Source organism: Hemiscyllium ocellatum, chromosome 23 (assembly GCF_020745735.1).
Source record: "Hemiscyllium ocellatum isolate sHemOce1 chromosome 23, sHemOce1.pat.X.cur, whole genome shotgun sequence".
Classification (NCBI taxonomy): Eukaryota; Metazoa; Chordata; class Chondrichthyes; order Orectolobiformes; family Hemiscylliidae; genus Hemiscyllium; species Hemiscyllium ocellatum.
This window is the reverse complement of record NC_083423.1, coordinates 29,964,629-29,991,975: the sequence shown is the minus strand read 5'-3', so window position 1 is coordinate 29,991,975 and position 27,347 is coordinate 29,964,629. Positions and strand designations below refer to the sequence as shown.

At 40.2% G+C, this 27,347-nt stretch overlaps 1 protein-coding gene across 3 annotated transcripts in view; it reads left to right on the top strand.

Moving 5' to 3' along the window:
• Window positions 1-27,347, top strand: part of LOC132826725 (voltage-dependent calcium channel subunit alpha-2/delta-1) — a 668,330-nt gene that overhangs the window by 188,569 nt on the left and 452,414 nt on the right. For all 3 annotated transcript variants that reach the window (XM_060842844.1, XM_060842843.1, XM_060842846.1), the window contains exon 4: window positions 21,670-21,729. In XM_060842844.1, coding sequence (XP_060698827.1) covers window positions 21,670-21,729 — 60 coding nt within the window. The remainder of the gene's footprint in view (window positions 1-21,669; window positions 21,730-27,347) is intronic.

Genomic DNA, 27,347 nt, shown 5'->3' with positions numbered 1-27,347 from the left:
ACACACAATTGGACTTAAGTATTCATTGCAAATCAGTGATGCTGCTAATTTGATGTTATAACATGCCACCAAATATTATGTTCTGACTCATCATGAACAATAACAATAGTCTTGTGTGTGTGTGTGTGTGCGTGTGTGTGTTGTGTGTGTGTGTTGTGGTGTGTTGTGTGTGTATTGACACTCATTTTTAAGACTATCTTTCAGAAACTTCCAGGTTAGAAGCAAGTTCTCACTCCTCTATTCTCTCAGGTTAACTGCTGGGTAAATTATTCTTGCAGTTTTAACATATGAAATTCAAAATGCTTAGTTACTTATCCTTACTTTTTACACAGAGAACAATCTATTTTTCTAATGATACATATATCTGTTGTTGCATCTGCTGCACTTAGTAAGGATGAGCTCCATGTCACCTTTATAAGTAGGTCTGCCTGATCGATTTCAAGAATTTTTGTAACATTGCTTATAGAACTCTTGTAGCTGCAGGAATTTGGAATTGCTTGGATGCTGAGCACAGGTGGGATGGCAGGAACTAGGTTCATCCTAGTAATGGCTGCTGCACACATCAGTTTCTATAAACATAATGCGTAATGCATACCGTCACAGTGTCAATACACTGCTGGAACACATATTAGATCAGAGCTTTTGATATTGATTTTCCTGGATGCTTTACAAATGAGGGAGGCCAACATCTTGGTTTAACTTCCTATTAGTTGGCTGAGCTCCCATGATCCATCATGTTATGAACTAATTAGGACTTTAGATATAGACAGTTCTGGTTTTGCTTAGTTTTAAGCCTATCTTGCTGATGTAAGAAATGACAGAGGTTACGTGCAATAATTATGACTCCGGAAGCCATGCCGCTTCTGAAATAAAATGAGTTATGATAAACTTTGACTCCTTTCATTAGTCACATTCTGCTGAGCCAAGCAGTTCCACATAGTCATTTCCCTGAGGTGGTGGAATGTTTTCCTAGTGTTAGTGCCAAGCACAAAATGCCAGGCACATAACAGTTAGCTACACAGTACAATCCCCCAACGATACTTATTGGAATCTCAAGCATACCTTCTGCTGCCCTAGCATAGATTATTTCCATTTTGTATACTAACTATCCTTCTTTGGTCTAGCTGCGGAAAATTGTAGATTTGAGTACCAAACTGTTTGCAGTTTTGGGGATGGTGTTTCAGTTGGTTGCTATTGGAAACTGTGAAGCATTCATTGTTGAATTCTTAAGTATGGCTCTTTGTGCCCATCATTGAACCTAACTTCTGCTATTATACTTAACATGAAATAATGTAGACTTAAAAACTCCAGTCAATGTTTAGCTGCCCCTTACTAAGATTTTTTACATCCAGTTTATCATTGCAAATTAAACACAAAACTTACTGGTTAAAACAAATTGCATGTGTCGGCTCTTCATCAAAATTATAAAACTAAGCTCCCAATGAAGCTTTATGAAAACCCTGAGAGGTCATCAGTTATGCATATTTAAAGGACTAATTTCCAAATCTCTTTTCCACAGGAACATTAATTTCCTAGTGATCAAAGTTTCATAGGAAGGGTCAGAAATCAATGATCTGCCGAATAACCTTTGTGTCTCAGGGACACCCGACTGCCTTGGGCCCATATCTGGTTCTGCATTGCAGTCAATAGTTCTTTGGTCCAGCATCTTTATGGATCAAGAATAAAATTAGGAAAATTTTCTGAAACATTTAAGCAAATGTTACTTTTTGTGCTGCAGTAGGTCGCAAAAGAGAACTTTTCCTTTAGGTGTTATGCTCAGTTATGAATTCACTACTTGCAAAAAGAACATCAATGTTTTGGCAAAGGTTCAACAAAAAGGGAGATAGGTCTGGAGCTTAGAGCTGTAAGCCTGGAGAAGATCCTTGCAGAATTGCAGTTTTTATTGTTGGAGAGAAAAAGATTAAGAGAAGATAAAGCAAAAATTGTTTTCATGCCAGAGAAACGAAGAGTGTTCTTAACCTGTGAATGCAGAATATGAGTACAGAATCAGTAAATCTGAAGAAGTCCTCAATGGAATCAGGTCCATGATTGACAAGATTGTTTGGCTCATACATAATGAATGGACAATGTGATAATTGTAGGGCGGCACGGTGGCACAGTGATTAGCACTGCTGCCTCACAGCGCCTGTAGACCCGGGTTCAATTCCCGACTCAGGCGACTGACTGTGTGGAGTTTGCACGTTCTCCCCGTGTCTGCGTGGGTTTCCTCCGGGTGCTCCGGTTTCCTCCCACAGTCCAAAGATGTGCGGGTCAGGTGAATTGGCCAAGCTAAATTGCCCGTAGTGTTAGGTAAGGGGTAAATGTAGGGGTATGGGTGGGTTTCGCTTCGGTGGGTCGGTGTGGACTTGTTGGGCCGAAGGGCCTGTTTCCACACTGTAAGTCTAATCTAATCAAAAACTTAATTGTGAAAAATGTGAAACTCGATTTTACAGCTGGTGATCCATGGCAGTCGAACAAAGCCCTTTTAAGTTTGTTTACAACTTAAAATGCTTGGGGTATTTAAGTTTTGTCAATGAATAGGTAGATACTTGGTCCAGTTCAGTGAAGGAAACTTCTGCCATAGTCACACTGCCAAGCAAGACAGATGCCTGGAGAAACAAATTGGACAGGTGAGTGGCTAACCAAAAAGAATGACCTGTTTTTCCACTGAATTGCAGCAGAGCAATGATTACAAATCCAGGGATCTAATGTGGCTAAATGAAAAGAAGAAAATGTATGAGAATGAAATACTTCAATCAGGCTAATTGGTCGTGCACAGAAGGAGAAGGAGTGGCCTAAAAGGTTGAAAAGAATAGCACGGAAGAGGAATTGACAGAACAGAATGGGTTTACCTAACACACCTATCGATGAGGGAATTGCATGAGACAAAACATGGGTTTGTTCTGACCTTTGCATCGTTTTCTATTGAAGGCTGCTGATATGAACATGCCAGAAACACAAAATATGTATTTTTGGACTTGTTTGCGCAAGTGACTCTAAAATAAGCAGTGGATTATTTATTGTGATATAGTCACACACTGCTGCTTTGGAAGTAATCTGAGATGTATCTCAGCAAGGAAATGCAGATTTTATTTCACATTAAACAAATGTATATTAAACTCACTACTTTTGAATTGTCCAATAGAAAAATACAATTGTTGAAATAGAGCACTTGTGCACTTTTGGACTAACTAAGTGGGGAATGTTTGGTAAGGAAATTTGGAGGATAAAATGTGTAAGAAGTGCTGGTTGTACCTCTCTCTGAATGATTAAAAGAACCAATGGTTCTCTGTGAGGTAAAAGTGTTGAGTCATTAATTTGATTGCAGGGTGTGTATAACACTGATTAAATGCTTTTTGCTGCAAAAACAAGGTGAAATTACAAATATATGCATTTGAATTTAAACAGAGTACTTTGAAATTGGGGTTCATACTGCTTTTGTTATTTACGTAAACACATTAACAATGAACTTTGACACTACTAAGCAAATATGATTCTTAATTGAGATGGAAAACTGCCATTGGTTATGAAGTTAGTATTTTGGCTTTATGCAGTATCATAGAATTATTTGAGAAATGTAACCTTGACGGGCAAGTAATTCAATTTAATAAATCCAGTCTCTGTCTGAAATTCACTTATTTTGAGGGATTTGGAGAAGGCATTCATTTACCAGAAATGTGCTGGCTTGGTTATTGTGTGATTTGTACAAGGCAGGCATCTTCATACTTAAGCAGTTTACAATACAGTGTGATGTTGCTGATATTATATTATAGAATGTTAATAAGGATAGTGACTAACTAAATGTTAATTTAGTTACAGTTTCTGAGAGGGTTTAATCAGTCAGCCAAGAAACAATTTAAATCTTATTTGGTCTTATTAAAGTACAAATCATGAATTAAACATGCAGTATTCTCATTGCGTGGCTTGCACTGAATTCAGTTTAATGTTTTCTATGCGCTTGTAAGAGAGGCTTAGTTTTGTTTTGTTTTTAATGATAAATGCAATTGAAATACTGCTAAATAACCCTTAAATGTCATATGGCTATTATTTTACAATTGTGATATTCTTGGAATTAGTTTCTAATGAACCTGCCCATTTCCTAAAAGTGAAAGGTAATTAACAATACATAAGACATGCAGTTAGGCTCCAGGAAATGTTATATAACCTGAACTGGGAGTTTAAATATAGAAAAAGTGGGCCCCACGTTCACTGAAGCAAGGGCCTTTAGTGGTAGAATTAAGGTATTTATAGCACATTAATAAATGCTGTTGGTGTAGTTAAAATCTGTACATCTACCAGGTTATAAAGATTTTTGAATCTGCAGCCCTTTACAGAATTTAAGAAACAGCCTGCATATAACTTTGAGAGATTAGAAAGTCTCAAGCTATGAAATTATTCAAATTGTCAAGCCTTTACATTTTTTTTTGAAAAGGTTGTGCTAGAGAAATGAAAAAAATCTGCCCTAGCAATCATGACAGCTATTTGTTTATATTGCCACAAAAGCTATCCTTATGTCACTTATTAATGTTTAGCTACTTTCTACTATCTGTCAATAGGTGATCCTAACTTCATAGTTTAAGGGACAGTTGAAAGAGGTTATTGAAGGATCAGTGGTCTTTGAGGTTGGATTATGAATAGAAACTTGTTTGTTATTTATATGTGATTAAGTACTTGAAGGAAATTAAATGCTTGAATGAGCTTTCATGGATGGAAATTTATTTTAGAAGCGTAAAGGCTACGTAGATATTTAGCATTTTATTCTCTTTCATTTTAACATGAATTGGGCTGCTTTTGAGGGTGAGTGACACTGAGGAAATAACTATAAAACACGTTGAGTAGGTTGACGTGAGTTGACATTGAAATAAAGTAGAGGCTATAAGGTACTGGGGGAGTGAGTGTGGCTCTGCATGAGCATGAAGAGTATAATTGACCTTTGGGAGTGGGAGGTGAGCAGAGCTGGCTCTGGGCATATGCTGGCATGCAATGGCCTAGTCAAGGCTTCAGGGCATGAAAGACGGTAAAAAGGTAAGCGCCAGCAATCCTAGTATAGGTCAAAGTCCCTGAGAACTAAAGCAGGCCTTTTCAATAACTCACCTCTGCACTTTCCATCCTCTGCAGTCATCACCATGCTACATCAGAGAGCAAAGAGCTTGAGTTCATCCCAGACCCCAATGCCCACTGGAGTGAAGATCCCATCATTCAGTTTCTTCTGAGGCTCTGAGGTGAGCCGGGAGAGTTCCAACTCTGACTACTTGACATGAGGACGAAGGTCACGGTCTGAGTGTTTGTCCCGCTAAATAAACCATAGGAAATTATGTAACATGCTTCATTACTTCAGCAGCACAATTACTTGCAAGTGATTAATGGTGCTGTTGAAATAATTAAGCATGGTTGCTACTTTACTATGGTGTTCCTTTTACCATGCATTATCCACTGGAGAAAATAGCCAGTATTTATAGCCAGCATTTATAGCTTATTTCAAGATGTTCTGAGAGATGGCAGTGGGCCTCCTTCAACTACTACAGCAGCTTAGTGCAACTAATTAGCTTCCTACGTCACTTGAGAGACATCAAATTGTATAATGATAACACGGTTCTTTTCATTAAAAGACATATGCTTTTTAATTTTGAGCAAGAATTATTGTTATGTGATATTAATATTCAAACACTTGTATGTGTGCAACTTTAATCTGTAAAACTTTAATTATTATCCACCTATATTGCTGCAAACAGAATCAAACAATGTGAAAATGCACTATCTGCAGTGCAATAATTGTCTGATTGCTATTGAACTTGGCTTTGTTTCAGGCTGAAGCAGCTTCTCTTGTGCTGCTTCGTGAGATAAAGATATATTTCCAGTTCACTATTGCTTGATTATAGGTTTGTTCCAGCTTCCTTCTGAACTGGAATAATAACCTGCCTTAACAATCTTCATTGTATGCAGCATATGTTGTTTGTTCACAGACTGATAAGTAGCTGGTACACATGTATTCTCTATAAACCTCATAACTACTGCCAGCAAGTTGAATGATTGATTGATTGAGTTGTTAATCAACTTCCATGCATGAATGCTATATAAAAGGTAGTGTAGTATATTTAGAATTTGAGCATGCCAATTTTCTTATACACTGATTTTATCCAAAAATCTCTATAAACAGTGAATATGACAGCCTGAATGAGGGGTGCAATTCTTAACTTCAGTGTTGCTAGGTTGTACCTTGATTATATGTTTGGTGGTCAGGGATGGGGGTGTGCATGGCAAGGTTTAAGTCAGTATTCCCAATCTGTGAGCCACTGGTATTTCAGAAGCAGCATTTGGTATCACAAGCTCTCCCTTCATTCTCTGAAGCAGCCAAAGGTGGACTGACAGGAGAGCAGACCGGTTAAACAGCCCCTGGGCCAATTGGGTGCTTGTTGTGAAACAGCATGGGAGGGACAGTGATCCCAAATTATCCTTTAACCTGAGGAAACATATTGAGCAAGTGAGTGCAAGATGTCAGTGTGCTAACTTGGTGCAGGCATGTGTAACCAGGTTCCTGATTGAGTGCAGGAACAATAGGGAGAACATGACTTCAAATGCGATTATATTTCTGCTCTTTTCCCATACTTTCCTTGTTCGAGACTAGCAACTCTGCTTCTCAGGCAACTGGACCAAGACAGGGGAGGGAGGAATGATAAATGTGTGGATTGTTGGTGAAATGAATGGCTGCTTGTTAAGTAGAGGCAAAACTGATTGCTGTGTAGGGAGGTGCCCGGAAGGAAACACCAGTAAAACTGGCGAATGATATATATTGATATGAATTGTTTACTTCAAGTGGTGGTCAAGTACATCATTTCCAAGTATGGGAACTGGTGGCAGAAAAGCTTCACCTAAGTCATCTATTGTTTATCATTGGGAAGTATGAAGAGCTTGGCTGAAACCTTACATGTGTGCGTATAATAGTTTTACAAAGTCCTTTGAAACACACACTTTTTGGAATTTATATGCCATAATGTGAAAACTCAAATGAAAATATCCCAAGTTGTTTCAATGCTGTTTTGTTTTTGCTGGTGTCTGGGACCACATTAATTTTTATGTATTAAAATGATGGAAAATAGTTTCCGAAGCACGGGGATTAAGTATTCATATTGTTATATTTATCATGTTTTACCAATCAAAAGTGCTCAAGGCTTGATTTTCAGTCCATTTACAAATTGCATTTCAAATCCTGGGAATCTTTGGAATCTGCAAGAGGAGTTGGCGTCAAATGTTGTGAAAGAGGTGGTGAAGGATTGATTTTAAGTGGAGCAGCGATAACCAATGTATTCCACAGTAAAGTATAGCCTGTTTCTATAATAAACAGAAAATGCTGGAAATACTCAACACGTCTACATCTGTGGAAAGAAGAAACTGATAATTAAGGTTTCAGATCTGTCACAGCATTTCCCTTTTTGTTTGAGCCTGTTTTCTGTTGACTCGGTTCTGCCTACTGGAGGATTGCATCCCTCCCAAACTGTCTGGAAGTCTCCCAGATTTGTCAATTGATCTCCTGGCACTGAGGAAGTGATCACGCCCTCTCCCTGAGTTATGAGTGAAAAGGTGCTCAGAGGTTGTCTGAAATCAGGCAGAAGTAATTTGGAACAAGCAAGTGCCGATCTTGTAACGATTGCCTAAAAGTTATGGAGAGCAAACATTTTTGCTTCAACATCAATAAACATCTGAGGATAAAATTCGTAACCTGTGCAAGATGTTAATCCTTATCATCAGTTAATTATGCTGAAGAACTTGGAAAAATGTGAACAAAAGCAATTTTCTGTGCATTATTTTTGTTTAAACTTTTTTTCTGAATAAAATCTTGCACAATCTTGCTTTGATATAAATAACAAATGTACGATATTATATTGACTGCTGGAAATAATAAACTGCTTTGTGCAAAAATTAAGTTGCTTTCTAATAGAATGGGCAGCACGGTGGCTCAGTGGTTAGCGTTGCTGCCTTGCATTCCAGGGACCCAGGGTCGATTCTAGCCTCGGGCAACTGTCTGTTCGGAGTTTGCACATTCTCCCCGTGTCTACATGGGTTTCCTCCGGGTACTCTGGTTTCCGCCCACAGTCCAAATAGGTGCAGGTCAGGTGAATTGGCCATGCTAAATTGCCCATAGTAATAGGTGCATTCGTAGGGAGTAGGGGAATGGGTCTGGGTGGATTACTCTTCAGAGGGTTGGTATGGATTTGTTGGCCAAAGGGCCTGTTTTCGCACTGTAGGGAATCTAATCTAATCTAAAAAAACTGGCTGACACTAATATGATAGTTACCTTCCTCTTGCCAACCTCGTAGAATCTAAGGGAATCTCTTGGAATTGAGATTTATCTCCTGGATACCACGCTAGCAAACCAGAGGAAGAGGATGGCATTGCACCTATCCCCCTTGGATAAACCTGACAAACCTGAGTCCCACATCACCCCAGATATGGTAAAACAGGCATTACTAAGGATAAAGGGGAAAAAAGAACATTGCATGGTTGGTGGGGTGGTGACTGGGAAATCACAGGTTTGGAGTTTATTCCTAAAATAATAACCTTTGACCTTGCAGGATTCCAATTCTCAATTTGAATTACTCAATGGGAGTCCTGGAGAAAGGATTGGACCAGATAAGTCATAAAGCACAACTGAGTGACAGGGAAGGAGCTGGAGATTGACTAGGATAACAGACAAATGCAAAATGTGACACCCAGGAATGAAAGAGATTGTGTGGGTAAATGGAATAGGAAAGAAAAACAGTTGAAACTGCATATACAGCTTGGGGAATGGGTTACCCATACTAGCTGTGCTTTCTAAATTATGTGTGACATAACAAAAATTGGAATGTTTTAATGGACCCTTCGTAATTCTGCGACAGTCAACAAGGCAAATGTAATATTTGAACACCAGTGCATTTGTCTTCAAATTGTCATGTGATCAGTGGACTTTATTAATGATTAAATAATTAAATTCATATTAATATGTAGAATTGCTAACCACCTGCTTAAAATGTCACACGATCAAACCCCCATGTGTACTCCTAGCCAGTGTTATTAACCTGAACATTTCTCTTTCAAAGACCATGTATTCTCCATTGATTGTTTTTATTGAACTGGGTTTGAAGATGGACTTAAAATGAAAGAATGCACTCTGTGTAGTATTTATTTCTTCAACAACACACTCTTGTTCGTTTCTTAAAACAGCCCGGAGCTAAGCAAGTAAATGAATGCATTACCTTAAGGACCACACTCCATCTACTGGACACATGAAATTCATACGATTTGTGAAAAGATGGGTTTTGCTGTCTCAGATTACATTTGGGAACGTTAGTCCAGCCTAATTTACAGTGGAGAACGCGAGTACAATCCTATTGAATCCTAAATTCAGCTCTTATTTGCAAATTAAAAATTGGCTAGTAAAGAACATAAATCTCACCTCAGAAATCCAGTACAACTTCAATATTTTAATATCGCATTTAAAAATGTTGTGTAGTTTAATCATAGAAAAGTATATTACAAATTTAGATATAGATTCATTTTGAGATATATTTATATTAGTCAATACTGTGACCTAAAGCAGTGCCTGTCCTTTATTAATTTCACACAAAGGATGGAAACTTCCCCACCAGAGTAGACTGAGGTGAGTCATTTGGGAAATATGCTGAGCTCATAAAATTGTGGGTTGACCCACAGCAGGTGGACTGCAGAGGTTCAAGAAGGCAAGTAACCACCATCTTCTCAAGGGCAACTAGGGATGGGTAATAAATACTGGCCACCCAGCGACACCCACGTCCTGTGAGTGAATTTTTTAAAATCGCATGTATCAAAGCAGGGTTTAGCTCAGGGTATTCACTTACTTTCTTAACACTCACTCATTTTGAGCCTACCTGGATGTTGAAAGTATCTGTAGCATGCCTTGCTGTGCACTGCTGTCTCATTCAGAACTTACAGTCTCACAATACTTCTGTCCTGCCTGGCTATTTCACAGAGACACAAAGTCAACCAGCTTGTCGTGGTTGTCAGCAGTAACCAGTCAACGATCATTACACCTCCACTATATACCAGCAGCCTACAAAACAAACGTACTGAATGTATTTAACCAAATAACCATGTTTCAAATATCTAAACGGACCGTCCTCTGTCAAGTCAAGGGGTGACTGTCATCAGTCATGGGATACTAGCACATAAACTCAAGTGAATTGTCCGATCTCAGTCCAAGATTCGGCATGGTCAGGCAACTGATCAGGGGTTCTGTATCACCCTGGGGAGTGAGTCACAGTCAGTCCTGCAAGTCCACTGTGGGTTTAGTGGGATGTCAGCTGGGCAGGTACTCGGAGAGTCACAGTCATCAGGTCAGAGAGGTCTACAGCGCAGAATGAAAGGCCCTGTGGATCATCAAGTGGGTGCTGGTGAAAAACAACTTAACAATTCGAGAGTGCGGTTAATTATCAGTCAGGGTTGTCATACAGGTCAGAATGGGGGATGGGCTGTGGTCATTGTGGAGTCTGTTCATTGAAAATCAAGAGGGGGTTATCAGACCACTGCTTGTGCTGGCACTTTAGGAAGTAACTTATAGAGATTGGAAGTGGCATGCAGGGTTACGGAGAGTAATTGTGAAGGAAGCTGCTGAACACATGAGGGTAGGAGACAGTAAAGAATGAGAGGGCACAGGTTACTATAGGAGGAGGGTTCATCGATCACCACCACCTTGGCTTCAATGAGGGAATAGTGCATAAATATGTTTGGCATAATTGGCACTTGGGTGGGAGGGGTAACATGGAGACATGAAGAGATAAATAAATGAATTAGGTGGGATTGTGGGGAAATCAGACCCAATGGAATTGACAGGGAGCAGAAGGTAGAAAGGAATACAAAGGTTTGGGGCGGGCGGTGTGAACCTACAATTACATGTGAAATGCTTCCTGTGTTACCTTCTCTCCCCCTGGAAAGTGCAAATATGCAGTCAAAATGGATAGTGGCTGCCAGTGTGGTAAAAACAAGGACTGCAGATGCTGGAAACCAGAGTCTAGATTAGAGTGGTGCTGGAAAAGCACAGCAGGTCAGGCAGCATCCGAGGAGCGGCTGCCAGTGTACCTGGACTGGGCAGAGTAAATGTTACTTTTACCTTACATCTATCTACTTGTTAGGGATTTAAACATCCATTCCCTTCACCACTGAGACTCAGTCGCAACAGTGTGTTCTACTCGAAGATGCACTGCAGAAATTCACCAAAGATCTTCAGAAAACATCTTACAAACGCACGACCACTTCCATTTAGAAGGACAAGGACAGCTGATACATGGGTCGGCTACCACCCACAAATTCCTCTCCAAGGCACTAACCATCCTGACATGGAAATATAAGACCATTCCTTCACTGTCACTGTGTCAAAATCCTGGAATCTCTCCCCAAAAGCATCGTGGGTCAATCCACAGCACATGGACTGCAGCAGTTCAAGAAATCAGGTCCAGAGAACCTCAAATCGAGTAATAAATACAGACTAGCTAACAATGCCCACATGTCACAAGTGAATAAAAAAGTGAGGCCCTCTAAGGGGTAATTACATTAATCAGACACTCACAGTACATCTAAAAGACAACTGTTATCACAGAATTCCTCATGTGAATCCCAAACATTGACCCCTACTGTGGAGTTACAGATCCTCCAGCAATCTTGAACATGTTATTGAACAGATTAGTCTGAGTAATGGCTATGAAGCAGAACTTATGTCAGCTGTACTTTAAGATTTCACCTCTGTTCTACAACTCTCAAACACATTCCAGAGTCTCATAGCTTAGGGGAGCTGCTCACCTCACGCCATGGACTATAACATTTGCACACCATTATCCTGTAGGCAATATTGTCTTTTTTGAATAATGTGGGGTAATGGGACAAAGTGGAGTAACCGGTTGTCTTGGAGTTTTGGGGGAATGCACAGAAGCATTTGTTGCTTTGACATTCTTCCTACTATGCTTACAGTCTCCTACGGAATGTGTTCTAAATGGCTTGTGCAGCATAAATCTGGTCTATGATATAAAAGAGGCATCCCATTGTCCTCCTTGTCAGAGAGCTCTGTTTGGGTAATGATACCTAAGTGTCATATATGTGAATGCTTTGGCTGTCGACTGTTTACTGAGGTGCTAAGGAGACTAGCATCTCAATTTTGATTTTTGTAGCTGCAGCAAAAATTATAGTCAATCACACAGCTGATGACAAAAAGTGAACTTTTTTTATTCTCCCATGTGATGTGGGCATCACTGGCTGGGCCAGCATTTATTGCTCATCCCTAACAGCCCAGAGAGCAGTTAAGAATCAACCATATTGCTGTGGACCTGGAGTCATGTTGGCCAGACCAAATAAGGATGGCAGATTTCCTTCCCTGCAGTGAACTAGATGGGTTTTAATGGCAATCAATAGTGGTTACATGGTCACTATTAGACTAGCTTTCTTTCAATTTAAATTTTTATTGAATTCAAATTTCACCCACTGCTATGGTGGGATTCAAACCCATGTCCCAAGAACATTAGGTTGATTTCGGGATCCCAGTGAGAGTACCATAATGCTGCCTCCTTCTGCGACATTTGTGAATGTGAGATCCTATCTATAATGAGGCCACTTTTGTGCCCTTGTAAGGTTTTGTTTCTCCTTTCCATCCCCCTACATCTGGGTGCAGACCTGGGTATAGGGGGTCTGTCCTGAACTGTCTTGCACCTGGGGTATAGGGGGTCTGTCCTGAACTGTCTTGCCCCTGGGGTATAAGGGGTCTGTCCTGAACTGGAACTGGTTGGTCTTGGAGATTTGGGCGGATGACACTGAGGCATTTGTTGCTTGATGGAACAGGCATGCTGACAGAGCAATAAAAGTGAAGTATGGTAGATTACAAAGATCTGAAATAAAAAAAAACAGTTAGTGCTGGACGAACTCAGCAGGTCTGATAGCATTGCGGAGAGAATAACAGAATTAATGTTTTGAGTCCAGTATGATTCTTCTTCAGAATTCCATGTTCTGAAGAACAGTCATATTGGCCTCGAAGTGTAGAGACACAACAAGGGGCCTACAAAACTTGATTCACACAGATGTAGCACCAGCTACAAACAAGGGAGACTATTCCCCTAAAGTGTACTGTTCACACCATTCATAGAGAAAAAAAATCCATTTCTGACATCTACTGCAAGCAACACATTTTCAATTTATTTTTTGCAGGTGACATTCTTCTCAATTATCTGGGAATTGTAAAATGTTCTATGCTTTCTGCACTGCGTGTCAGTATGAAATACTAGGATCAGTTGTAGTGCAAGCTAATTGAAGAATGCTGATGGTCGTGCATACTACCAAATGATCAGAACAACTGCCTAATATATTTGCACATACATTGCTCCCATCTCATGGCTACTCCTGAGTGTGATTATAAGGGCTTTCCTGCTTGTAGATAACCTAGCAATTGGAACACTAAAACCCAATTTATTGAGGGCCTGTTTTATTTGTCAATGAGCAGTGATGTCTGCCTCGTTAATATGGATAGGGTTTAGATCTTTTTGAACCATCCGGTTCCAAGATGTTACTACACAGGTCTGGTGCAAGTGAGTCTTCCGCCTGGGCCTGTTGGCTCAAAGTTTGGGACATTACCACAGCTTATAGTTAGGATTAACAGTGATCCCCAGTAATATAAAGCACCCATATTCTGAATTGAATCAATTCCCCATAAGCTTCTGCCGATATATTTTCCAAGGCTTATAATAACAAGGCCAATGTGGTCACACCTGAAGGAAAATTGTCAATTGGGTAAGATATAGTTAACCAAGTCATTTCTATCTTTATAGAAATTATTTGTGTTGCTTAATCTTAATTATGCATTTCTATTTTAGAGTTGGGCCTAATAATTAGCTCCAAAAGATGAATTCCAAAATCCAATTTCAGTGTGTTTGTCAACTCCAGCTCTTGGGTAATATATGTATCTGTTCTTCCTGTGGTAGAGGGGAGAATTCTTTTTTGCTCCATGTCAGTGTGCAGTATTGAAGTCAAAGGTAGTTTTAGTTGATTGAATCAAAGAATGGTGACAATACAGAAGGAGGCCACTCAGCCTTTTGTGTCTGTGCTGGCTCTCTGCAAGAAAAATGCACCTCATGATGCAGCCCTGCTGCTTCCCCGTGGCCCTGCAAATTTTTTCTCCTCATGTAATGATCTACTTCTCCCTTGAAAGCCACGATTGAATCTCTCAGATTCTAACCATCGAAGAAAGATGGTTTTACATGTGAAGTAGCCATTGTTTTATTTTGCCAATCACCCCAGTACAGTGTCCTCTGATTCGATCACAAAAAGTTGACTGTACCTTTTAAAATTTGGCTATACTGTTAATCAACCTGTTCAAACATGTTGTTATGGTGCATCTGTAAATCAGATGGGATTGAACCCAGACCTTCCGACTCAGAGGTAGAGACATCACCAGTGCATCACAAGAGCCCTCAACTCACAATTGATGAGAAGCATGATTGACAGGAATTGAACCTGGCTTCCATAGCTGTATTATCATTCTTTATGAAGATAACATGGCCTTTTACTGATTTAATTTACCGTATTCCTGTCAAAAAGATATTTTACTGATTTGAAGTCATTGAACAGTTTTACCCGCAGTTAATTTTGATAGTTTTGTTTGACTGGAATTCAGAGCAAAAAAATAATGAAAAGGCCTCACTTTAATCTTGATAACAGTTATTTTCTGAGCACTGTGTGTGTTGTTTCCTGTTAATCAAATTCTATGAATTCTGCCATTTTTAGACCAATTACTGGACACAATTTGTGTGGATTGAAAGCAGTTTTGGCTTCAAGCCATAGATCATCAGATAGATTTTCAGATCCTTTCACCCAAATCAAATTTAAGCCAGTAGTCTCTTGGCTTCATCTTATCAGCTGAAAGTTAATTATACCTAATCCGAAGCAAAGCTTAAAATCTTCCTGCACTAAAGTTGATACGGTAAGCATTGAACATGAAGATCCTTGCCGTGATCAGATCAGCATGTTTGATAAGCGTGTCAATAATTCAAGTTTGCTGCAGTAAATTTGTTTTTTTTGAAGCAGTCACAGAAGCAAGACCTTTATGTATATATGAATCAATGAATTTCCCACTGCTGTGACTGCTTAAAGTATTATTTATTGCAAACAGATGTGATGGGCCTAGATATGATAACAGCATGGTTACAGGAGCATGAAGTTGCATAAATAGCAAGAATCTTCCATTATTAAATCTACTATTCTCTGCTTTTTTACTCAAAGTAGAACAGAAATAGCTGTGGAGGCAAATGCGCACCATAATTATGTTTTAAATAACTTTGTAATACCTTTATTGTTAATTCCCTGCTTAAAAATTGTTAAATGCTATCCTTTGTGCCTCCACATTTCTGAATTGTGTTATGGCTTTAATGACTTTAAAGTTATAGAAAATCATTTTGACAGATCTTTTGTGAAAGACCTTGACATTTTGAAAGGTGAAGGAACCATTCAATCAGCGACAGATTCTGCTTTCAGTTTGAGCATTTTGTCATGGTTTTAAATAAAGCCTCATTAAAATAACAGTGATAGATACCCTTTCCCAGCTGTGCAGCATTAGTCCAATCATCTTTCCATTGAGGCACTATTGTCTAGATTGCTGATTATTGATGGTTAATTGCACATACACTGCAATGTTTCATATATCCTTGTCAATATTTGACATACATGGAACAATCCAATACTGAAAATGTTCTATTGTAGACTTTTTTGAACTGCATCCAGCATTCAGTTTCAAGCCTTTTATGGAATAATCAGATATTACTGTCAAATTCAGAAACTATTATTTTTGCTGTGCTTCATTATGTTCCACCTTTTGAATCGAACTTAAAATGAACCCTTAAGTAATACTTGATTTTTTGTTTCAAATGAGATATCACAATAAAGCTGTTCTGAGAGTGACAAGGGAGTGGACAAAATGTGCTCATGTTTTGTGCTATCTGACCCTTACATGGACGTTAGATAAATATTTCCAGGCTTTTAATGTTGGGAATAATGATTAGCTTGCAATGCAGAACATATTCACTGATATGCTATTTCCTGTTGAAAGTTAGGACATTTTGTTGTAGCTGAATCAAGCCTCCTATTTCTAAATTTACAGTAATCATCCATAATGTCAGTATATATTGAAGAAAGGAAATGTATTTTGTTCAATGTTTGTGTGTGTCCCTCAATATTGCTTAAACATTACTTTACACATCTTACAACCTGTCTGTTGTTGATTGAGCCTTTTCCAACTCTCTGCTCATATCTGGACTGGAAACATGTTTTTATGATGTGAAATGTACATTTTTATTTTCTACTATATTGCCCCATTTTCTTGTTCTGTTTCAAATTTATTGTTGAAACTGTGTTCAGCTGGAAAAAAAATTCCAAACACTCTTACTTTCCTGATTTTGATTTTTTGTGGCAATGTCAACTGGCAGTTTCTACTTCCCGATCAGTTTCTGTTTTTTGTCTGATCCTTTGCATTTACCTCTTTCACACACCATTCTGAAAGAAGGAAACAATAAAATTCCTCTAGCACGTTGTTCTATCTTTGTGGTGTACTAAGATATTTAGTCACCGCTGAGGAGAGAACAAAGTGCAATAGAAATGCAATTGTTTTCTTTGTTCAGAATGGTGCTTGGAAGAGGTAAATGCAAAGGATCATACAAAAATAAACAGATTGCTGGTGAAGTGCAGATACTGTTATGTTGAAAAGCACGGTCATCAAGTTGCTGACACATTAACACCCTTCTGCACATATAGTGACCAACACTGTAACTCTGTTCTCCAGATGTAATGCTGAGGTGAGAGATTGTTTTCGAAAACAATTTTGCCTTTGCTGGTGGCCCACAATGCCTCATGGATACCCAGCTTTGAGTTGCAAGATCTATTCAAAAACTATCCCATTTAGCACAATGGTAGTTCATACTCCATGGTGCAAGCTGTCCTCAGTATGAAGATGGGACTTTGTCTCCACAGGATTATGTGGTGGTCACTCCTACCAACATTGTCATGGACCAATGCTTTTGCCATATACAGGTTGATGAGAATGAGTTCAAGTTTATTTTTATTTCTCTTTGGTTCCCACACCACTGGTCGCAGACCTCCTCTGGCATTTATGTTCTTATAGACTCGACCAGCTCAGTTAGTAGTGGTGCTGTCAAGCCAATTTTCTTGATGGACGTTTAAGTCCTGCAACCAGAGTACATTCTGTGCCCATATCACTCTTGGTGTTTCCTCCAGTGATGTTTAGCATGGATGAGTATTAATTCCTCAGCTCAGTGGAGTGGTTCGTGCTGATCAGCAAGAGGATTCCTTTCCCTCATGCCATGGGATAGCCTGTGGTTCAGAGTCCATTTGAAGGATTACCAGGGCTGCTCCTTCCTGAGTGTATACCACTGTTCCCATCCTTCTGTTGTGTCTGTCCTGACCGAACATACAAAGGTGACAGTCAGGATTGCAGTTGCTGGAGTTCGGAGTTGCAAAGTGTGGTGCTGGAAAAACACAGGTAGTTAGGCAGCATCCAAGAAGCAGGAGAATTGACGTTTTGGATGTAAGCCCTTCATCAAGAATGAGACTTGTGGGCCGAGGTGGTGGAGAGATAAATGGGAGGGGGGCTGGGGCTGGGGGGAAGGAGATGGGAATGCGATAGATAGATGAAGTTGGGGGTGAAAGTGATAGGTTGGAGAGGAGGGTGGAGCAGAAATGTGGGAAGGAAGATGGAGAGATAGTACTGTTCAAGAAGGCAGTGCCAAATTGGAAGGTTGGTGCTGGGATAAGGTGTGGGGGAGGGGAAATGGGGAAACTGGTGAAATCCACATTGATCCCAGGTGGTTGGAGGGACAAAAGGTGGAGGGTGAGGTGTTCTTCTTCCTCCAGGTGTTGGGTGGTTAGGGTTTGGCAATTGAGGAGGCCCAGGACCTGCATATCCTTGGCAGAGTGGGAGGGGGAGTTAAAGTGTTCAGCCACAGGGCGGTGGGGTTGTTTAGTGTAGGTGTACCAGAGATGTTCTCAGAAATGATCCGCAAGTTGGCGTCCTGTCTGGGAACTTACAAAGTAGAATGGTGATGGTGGTGTCTGGGATATGGCAAGCTATATTTTGTGAGTATGACTGTGTCAGACTGTTCCTTAACTAGTCACTGAGTGCTTTCCCAATTGCAGCACTGGCCTCCAGATGTTGGTAAGAGGCATTTTGCAAGGTTTATAGGGCAATATTAGCTGTTTTTTTTTTAGATGCCTAGATCATTGTCTAGTGGTCGGTGGTTTTTCAATACTTTTAGTGGTTTGATACAACTGAATGGCTTCTTAGACTGTTTCAGAGAGCAGTTAAGAGTCAGCTATATTGCTGTGGGTCTGGAGTCACATTTAGGTCAGATCAAGTAAAGATCTTCTTTTCTAAACGACATCAGTAAACCAGATGGGGTTTAGTGATTATCAACAACATTTTCATGATAATTATTAGAGTTTTAATTCCAGAATACTTTTCACATCCAATGACATATGTGGCGGTTATCTAACGTTGTTCTCATTTTCAGTCTCGTGTAAGATGAAGCCACAGGAAATTGTTTCTGAATAAAGTTAATGTTTTCCTTACTTTAGCAGAAACTGTATGTAATCTTTAGCAGCATAACTAAAGAAAGATGATACTAAAAACCATATTAAATATTCATCACATTGTTATTGATAGAAATTTGGTACCTAAAGCTATTACCTGCATGACAATACTGACCAAATTTGAATATTGATTTGTGGGAAATTCTTTGATACTTTTCTCAGACATTCAAGATGTTTTAAAAATACAAGCTTTCTCGTGTTGCTCCTTCTTTCAGCTCCGTGTCTCACAAAGCTGTTTTTCTGTCACTCACTTGCTTTCCTCTAAAATCAAAATCACTTGGCACTGACTGAACCTAATGCACAGTGGCAGAGTCAATGAAAACTGTAAAACAACAGCAGTATTGATATAAACTTCATTTGATCTTGGTGAATGTTCACTGAATTGAGTTTGCAAAATTTTTTGGCATATTTTCTTCATTAATATTCAAAAGACCTTTTGGACACTTCCGTTTGTCAGAAGAAAATAGACACAACTTTGACAAATGGCAAATTATTAATTTATCTCTGTAATTTCCTGTAGTACCATCACTGCTTCTTGCACATTCAACTTGAACCCTCCATGACTCTGATTAGAAGTTAATCTAAACATTCTTCACATCCCCACAATTCGTGCCACTATTGGTGACTACGTCCCCCGACCAGGAAAGCCCAAATCTCCCTAATTTCCCTCCTGCAACCCTGTGCCTTAATCCCCTCCTACCTCTGTTAGTTCAGAGTGTATATTTTTTCCCAGATAGTTGTGTGAAATGCTTTGGAATGCTAAGACTTTGATGCTTTTTCAGTCCAGTGATACATGAGGTAGTCACAACATGTACTTATGTCTGTTTCTAGTTGGAATAGGTTGCCTGTTTAAAAAAAAGAAAATGGCTGGAGAGACAGCATGCTGCTCCAAGCATGATTGACCAGGTGCCTCTCCTGCATTTGCCACCTGCCTATCAGAAGGTGGTTGGTAATCAATCTGTTTCACTATGTTATGAATGCCCCTTTCATGGTCAACAAGTCCTGAAGCTTCTGTCTCAAAGGCAGGGTCTCCTTTCATTGGTGAGGCCTAAGACCTCCTATTTTCTACTTCGAAGGTGTGATGTAAGTGCATATGTATTATACATATATTTATTGATAATACATAAATGACATTTGAATATTTCAAAGCTCCATCACTGTTGGAACTTCCCTTGCAACAAAGAATTTCTTACAGTTGCAAAAGGTATTCCCACAGGCAAATGCTTTTGATTGTTCAAAGTATCTCAGATCAGTCATAAGTCATAGAGATGTACAGCATGGAAACATACCCATCGGTCCAACCCCTCCACGCTGTCCAGACATCCCAACCCAATCTAGTCCCACCTACCAGCACCCGGCCCATATCCCTCCAAACCTTTCCTATTCATATACCCATCCAAATGCCTCTTAAATATTGCAATTGTACCAGCCTCCACCACATCCTCTGGTAGCTCACTCCATACACATATCACCCTCTGCGTGAAAAAGTTGCCCCTTAGGTCTCTTTTATATCTTTCCCCTCTCACCCTAAACCTATCCCCTCTAGTTCTGGACTCCCTGACCCCAGGGAAAACACTTTGTCAATTTATCCTATCCATGCACCTCATAATTTTGTAAACCTCTGTAAGATCACCCCTCAGCCTCCGTGCTCCAGGGAAAGCAGCCCCAACCTGTTCAGCCTCTCCCTGTAGCTCAAATCCTCCATCCCTGGCAACATCCTTGTAAATCTTTTCTGAACCCTTTCAAGTTTCACAACATCTTTCTGATAGGAAGGAGACCAGAATTGCACACAACATTCCAATAGTGGCCTAACCAATGTCCTGTACAGCCGCAACATGACCTCCCAACTCCTGTACTCAATACTCTGACCAATAAAGGAAAGCACACCAAATGCTGCCTTCACTATCCTATCTACCTGCGATTCCACTTTCAAGGAGCTATGAACCTGCACTCCAAGGCTCTATTCAGCAACAGTTCCCTAGGACCTTGCCATTAAGTGTATAAGTCCTGCTAAGATTTGCTTTCCCAAAATGTAGCACCTCGCATTTATCTAAATTAAACTCCATATGCCACTTCTCAGCTCATTGGCCCATCTGGTCCCGATCCTGTTGTAATCTGAGGTAACCCTCTTCGCTGTCCACTACACCTCCAATTTTGGTGTCATCTGTAAACTTACTAACTGTCCCTCTTATGCTCACATCCAAATTATTTATGTAAATGACAAAAGTAGAGGGCCCAGCACCGATCCTTGTGGCACTCCACTGGTCACAGGCCTTCAGTCGGAAAAACAACCCTCCACCACCACCCTCTGTCTTCTCCCATTGAGCCAGTTCTGTATCCAAATGGCTAATTCTCCCTGTATTCCATGAGATCTAACCTTGCTAATCAGTCTCCCATGGGGAACCTTGTCAAATGCCTTACTGAAGTCCATATAGATCACATCTACTGCTCTGCCCTCATCAATCTTCTTTGTTACTTCTTCAAAAAACTCAATCAAGTTTTTGAGACATGATTTCCCACGCACAAAGCCATGTTGACTATCCCTTATCAGTCCTTGCCTTTCCAAATACATGTACATCCTGTCCCTCAGGATTCCCTCCAACAACTTGCCCACCACCGAGGTCGGGCTCACTGGTCTATAGTCCCCTGGCTTGTCTTTACCACCTTTCTTAAACAGTGGCACCAGGTTTGCCAACCTCCAGTCTTCCGACACCTCACCTGTGACTATCAATGATACAAATATCTCAGCAAGAGGCCAAGCAATCACTTCTCTAGCTTCCCGCAGAGTTCTCGGGTACACCTGATCAGGTCCTGGGGATTTATCCACCTTTAACCATTTCAAGACATTCAGCACTTCCTCCTCTGTAATCTGGACATTTTGCAAGATGTCACCATCTATTTCCCTACAGTCTATATCTTCCATATCCTTTTCCACAGTAAATACTAATGCAAAATATTCATTTAGAAGAGACTGAAATATATTTCTTACACCAAATTTAATGGACTGCCTTTTGTGTTTTCTTACAGAGACTTGCTCATGCTGCAGAGGACTTTCAGGTGCGCCATGTTTGGCAAGAAGAATTTGGGGTAAGGCCTTAAGTCTTCTTTTGTTTCTTCCTGGGGCCATCTTTCAGGACTGATTCTGTGTCTGGCCTCCTTGTGTTTGTAGCAAGGATCCACAATTGAAGGGCACAATGCATAGTGATTGAAAATCAATGTCTGTCTCTTTGAGTTTTATTTTAAGATTTGTTCAAAGCTGTTGAGGTGTGACCAGTTGTCTGTCATCCATCAGTGACCTACTTTTCAGTATTAACTATAAATTTGTTGTTTGGGCATTTATATTGATCGATCCAAACACAGTTAGTTATTAAATGTAGGATCTCTTTACAGAAACAATCTGCTGTGCAGTCAGGGCTGTGCATCTGAAACCAATAGATTAGTATTTGTGTTTTGTTTTGAATTTGGTTAAATCCAATCTCCACTCTCCACCCCAGGTACCCACTCCATTTCTCTGCTCCTTTTCTAGAGAACAGGGCTACCCAAGCTCAGGGGTCATGAGTTCTGGAGCAGCAAATGTCATGATGGAACTCTGACTAAGTTATAACAGCTAACCTCCCACTATCACATTAAACACCCGTTGTCTCAGCCCCCCTCCCCCACCTCAATTCTCACTGAGGGGCCACGAGGATTTCAAGACTCAAATTGGGATCACTGTGGGAAAAGTTCGGAAAGTTTTGCTGTGGACTGAAGCTGGATTTTCCTGTTCATTGGTCTTAAGCAATGAAAAGTGCAGAATTCCATTTGTTTGCATGCTGCACAGGGATTTTTAGGTGTTTCTTATTATAAGCAGGCTTTTGCCTGTGCCTGGAATAGGCTATAATCAGTGTTCCTACCTTAATGACCTCTCTGCCATAATACTGGCAGTCAAGCTTGTCTTCTTCACACCAGAGGGTCGTTGGCAGTCCATGGGATACATTAAAGATTTTCACGTATGTTATGCTCTTTTCTCAGGCTACTCAGTAGCCATAGCAGCCTCCAGTCTTTTGTCTACTTATTTTTATTGCTTCTGTTCTCCCCTCCTACACAGAAAATGCCTGGCAGCCAATTTAATCCTTGATGTGATGGACTGGCTTTAGACCAAGAGCTCACTGTGGGGAATTGCAGCTTACTAATAATGCAAGTGCATGAACCTTTCTCTGATATATTGTGCAATTAATATCAATGGATATGAATGCAGATGGAATTTCAAACAGACCTAAGATACTGTTAAAAGGGCAGACCACATCTGCTGGATGAATGGTTTGATTTCACAACTAACATTGTTGAGTGATTCAAATAACATCAAAACCTCGAAATCACTCCCATCGTCTATGGTTTTATCAGGATGCAGAATGCATGGGTGCATTGTTCCTGCAGTTTGTTTTTAAGTGAAAGATGGTGCATGGTAACTAGCTGAGTGGAAGAATTATGTTGGTAACAAAATCGCAAACTTTATCAAGAGACAGGATAATTGACTGCTAGTAAGTAGTCGGCTTATTTTGTGCAGTATTGATCCATTGAAAATGAATGCTGACATTTTATTTAGCTCTTGTATCACCAATTATTTTAACATCCAATGGATTATCCATTAATGTAGTTTTCCATATAAATTACTGAGGTAAAAATCCACTAGGATCTTGGAAGTGAAAATATCTAAAGGAGCTGTATACTACCCATTATTGGTGTTTGTAATAATTGCATTTTCTCGTGGCTTTGTGCTTTCCCTCATCTTATGGTTCTCAGATGGAAATCTGATGGTTGCATGATCTTTGAATCTGATTAACTTTGTGCGAAGTGATTTTTTTTTCATATTTCATTAGCTCATCTTATGCAGACATCTGTGACAAGCATATCTGTGATGTATCCAGCACTGCTCAGTCAATAAGCCCAGGCCTGAAACTTCGGCTTATTTGATGAACGTGCTTTTTTCTGCTGTTTGCATCAGCCACTAGTTGGGATTCAGTGACCAAATTTCATGCTACCAGTAGCTCTCTGGTTGCTCAAGTCCACTCAATTCCTTGGCCTAGAGGGAAGTTGTAGAAGAGGGCAGCCACTGTAAGTGTCAACTCAACAAATTAAGGGCTTTTTAAGGCCCATTGTTGGAGGCATCTGTGATTTTCCTGTCAGCTTGAAGGTCCCAAGATGAGATGGGTAATTAACTCCATTGTTAGATAAGAATTGATGTAACTCATTTTTACAAATACTCAATGCCCCAATTTCCACACCTCTCCTGGAAAGAGACTAAGGACTCCCAGAGAAAACTAAATCTCTTCTTCTCTATCTTAAGTGGAAAAGTCCTTATTTTTATGTTGCTTAGCTCAACAAAGGGAAACATCCTTTCAAGTCCCTTCAGGATCATTTATGTTTAATATGATCACTTCTCATTCTGCTATATTTGAATGGATCCTGGCCCAACCTATGCACCTTTTTTTTATAACTCCTTTATTCCAGGAATCAGTCGAGTAAGCCTTTCTGGACCGATTTTAATGCTATTGTATTATACTCAATTCCCTTTACAATAGACAAGAACATTAAATTTGTCTAACCAATCATTTGCTGTAGTCGCAACCTAACTTTGTAATTTGTGTACCAGGTTGCCCAGATGGAATCTTCTGAATCATTGAGTTCTACAAACTCGCTCTGTTTAAATAACATGCTGCTTTTCTGTTCTTCCTGCCAAAGCACGCAAGTTAACACTTTCCCACATTATACTCCATTGGATGACCTGGTCATTGATATTGTATGAAAGAAGGAGATTGAGGCAGATGATCAACCATGGTCTTTTTGAACAGTGGAGTGTGGTCGGTGGGTTGAATATATTGTCCTGTGTCTGATATATTGAGAATTAATAAATGAAGAACTTAAAGACCGTCAGATCATCTTAATCTCAGGTGCACTGATGTTTGCAAGAGGAATGTGAACATTTTTAATGTTGATATTATACGTTGCAAAGAAGTCAAAATTGGAGGAACACAACATTCTTGAAGGGTTGTAGGGCTGGACGAATTGACAACGATAAAGATGGAGTGATGCCACAAAGCAATTTAAACACAAAGTGAACTCTACATTTGAAAAGGTGAGGTGTGCAACCCGTAAGTGTCAGAGAGGTGATTGGTGATTTGAACTTTTCTGAGAAAGAACACAGGATGGAGGTTGGAGGTTGGTTTGGGATGCAGTATAGGCCAGAGGGTGGGTGTTTGTCACGGATACAATATGGGCTGGAGAGTGGACTCTTGTCTGGGATTGAGTGCAGACCAGAGAGTAGAAGATGACAACCAAAAATGCATTGGAATAGCAAAGCCTAAAGATGACAGAGGTATGGATGAGAGTTTCAGCACCAGGTGAGCTGAGACAGGGTGGGGGCAGAAATAAGTATCTTTATAATTGTGTGAATCTTCGGTCAGACACTCAGCGTAGTACCAAATGTTAACCACAGTTTGGTTCAAAGCACAGAGCATCTGGTGAGGGGTTGAAATTAGTGGCAAACTGTCTCAATTGATGGCAGAGTGCAAAAAAAAAGCAGTATTTAACTGGAAGAATTTAAGAACTGTCGGCCAGGAAACTGGATCCTGCAATTCTTCATACTTTTCAGGAAAAGAAAGATTAAGAGGAGCAAAATTGAAAGACAAAACAGTGAACATCTACTCATCCTTATTAGTTTATCCAAATATGGCAAACTGTACAGATTTGGATATAATACATAGCAGTGAGTTCCTCATTGGTCTACTGGCAAGAAGAAAGGTAGGAGGACCAAGTCTGATCAGATCATTTTGAACCTGCTGTTCACATCTCCCCTGAGGACAGAATGTGTCTTGTGCACGCACTACTTGTTGATGCTGTGACCAAGTGGCAGAGGATGACCAAGTGGCAGAGGATGACCAAGTGGCAGAGGATGACCAAGTGCCAGGAGGTCATGGAGTGGCATCAGAGGGTCAGGAAGCTGGCAACTAGAACCCAGGTCAATGCCAAACAATGGTACGTAATTGAATATACCACATGCTCAGTCACTGACTGCGAATGCCAAAGAAGCAATGTCAGAGATGGCTGAAGATGTCACCATAATCAGTTATTGACCTGTATCAGCTTCTGCTGGAAGACCTACGGCCTTGTTAAATCAGAGGCAATCCTGTGTCAAATTCCTTATGCAAATGAGGCACAGACCTTCTGACCTTCAGCAATGCGAGTGCAATTGCCACAGACTACAAAAGTCGCTGGACGCCAAACTTTGTGTTCTTCTAGCTGTATCCTCCCTTCCCAGCTTTAGCACCAATGATTCTGCTAGTCAAGCACAGAAGGGAGACAGCGCAGGGGGCACACCCTTGTTCAACAACACCAAGTGATATATTCAGACATGTTTTTAAAGATCTCAAAGGTTTTCAGTGAATGAGTTGGTGATGAGTGAATAGGTGGTTGGAAATTGGCAGCCGGGATGGTAAGTAGGAGATAGTGAGGACTGCAGATGCTGGAGAGTCAGAAGGCAAATAGTTAGTGAGGACTGCAGAAACTCTCTTCCTCCTCAGATGCTGCCTGACTTGATGTGCCTTTTCCAGAACCATACTTTATTGAGCCAGGTTGGTAAGGTCGCAGTAGGAATGGGCAGTTGAGTAGAGGGAAGAGGATGGGGCAGAAGGGAGGAGTGGTGAATCAGGTTGGATGTTGTCAAAAGATTGGGTATTCTGATGGAGAGGTATTGGTTGGGAAAGTGTTGGCGAAGTGTGGGTATTACATGTGGTTGGAGGCTGAATTAAGTTACACTGTTAATCACTCAATAATGCCAGATTTTAAACAGTTTCACAATTCTCAGGTAAGTGTTGCATATTTAGTTCAAGCCTCTGACACAGGTCAGTTAAGAGAAAACAAAACAGTATGTTCAAAATTTAATTCTGGGCCTTACAATTACATCTTCAATGTTTGTTGGGGGTAGGTGGATTGTGCATCATAAATTCATAAAGCCTCAGCTTGAAAGTAGACTTTGAAGTAGATTGTTTTGAAGGTAACACACTCTACCCAAAACTTCCCAAAAGATTGACAGTTCCCCTTTTTATAGAATCTAGATTCATTGCACACGTCTCACTCTGCTGTGAAATATATATTGTTATTGATTTTTTTGGTGTATAGACTGAAAGCAAATCTTGAAAGACATCTCACTCAGATTTCCCTTGGGATCATGTGTCTGTGCTGGTAGTGGCTCAAGGGGATTCTTTCATGGTTGCAAAACATTTTCCCTTGTGCTTAAAGGGAATATCTTGCATTTTATTAGTCTCTCCATGTTAGAGACTTTCCCCATCAATGTAAAATCATGACATTTATTCAAAAAGAATCTTTGGATTAACTGAGTCTTTTTTTTCTGGCTTTGCGATCTATGCAATCTTACATGCTTTGCAGAATTCCTGTTGGATACAGTGAAAGTGGGCAAAGGTGATCCTACTTAAAAGGCATTAACTCTTGTGGTGTACCAAAATAAATCAGAGGTCATCTCTTGCTTGTTTCTTTGCACAATTTAAGGTTGGTGCACTTTGTTTAATTAGATTAGATTAGATTACCTATAGTGTGGAAACAGGCCCTTCGGCCCAATAAGTCCACACCGACCCGCCGAAGCGCAACCCACCCATACCCCTACACTCACCCCTTCACTTAACACTACGGGCAATTTAGCACAGCCAATT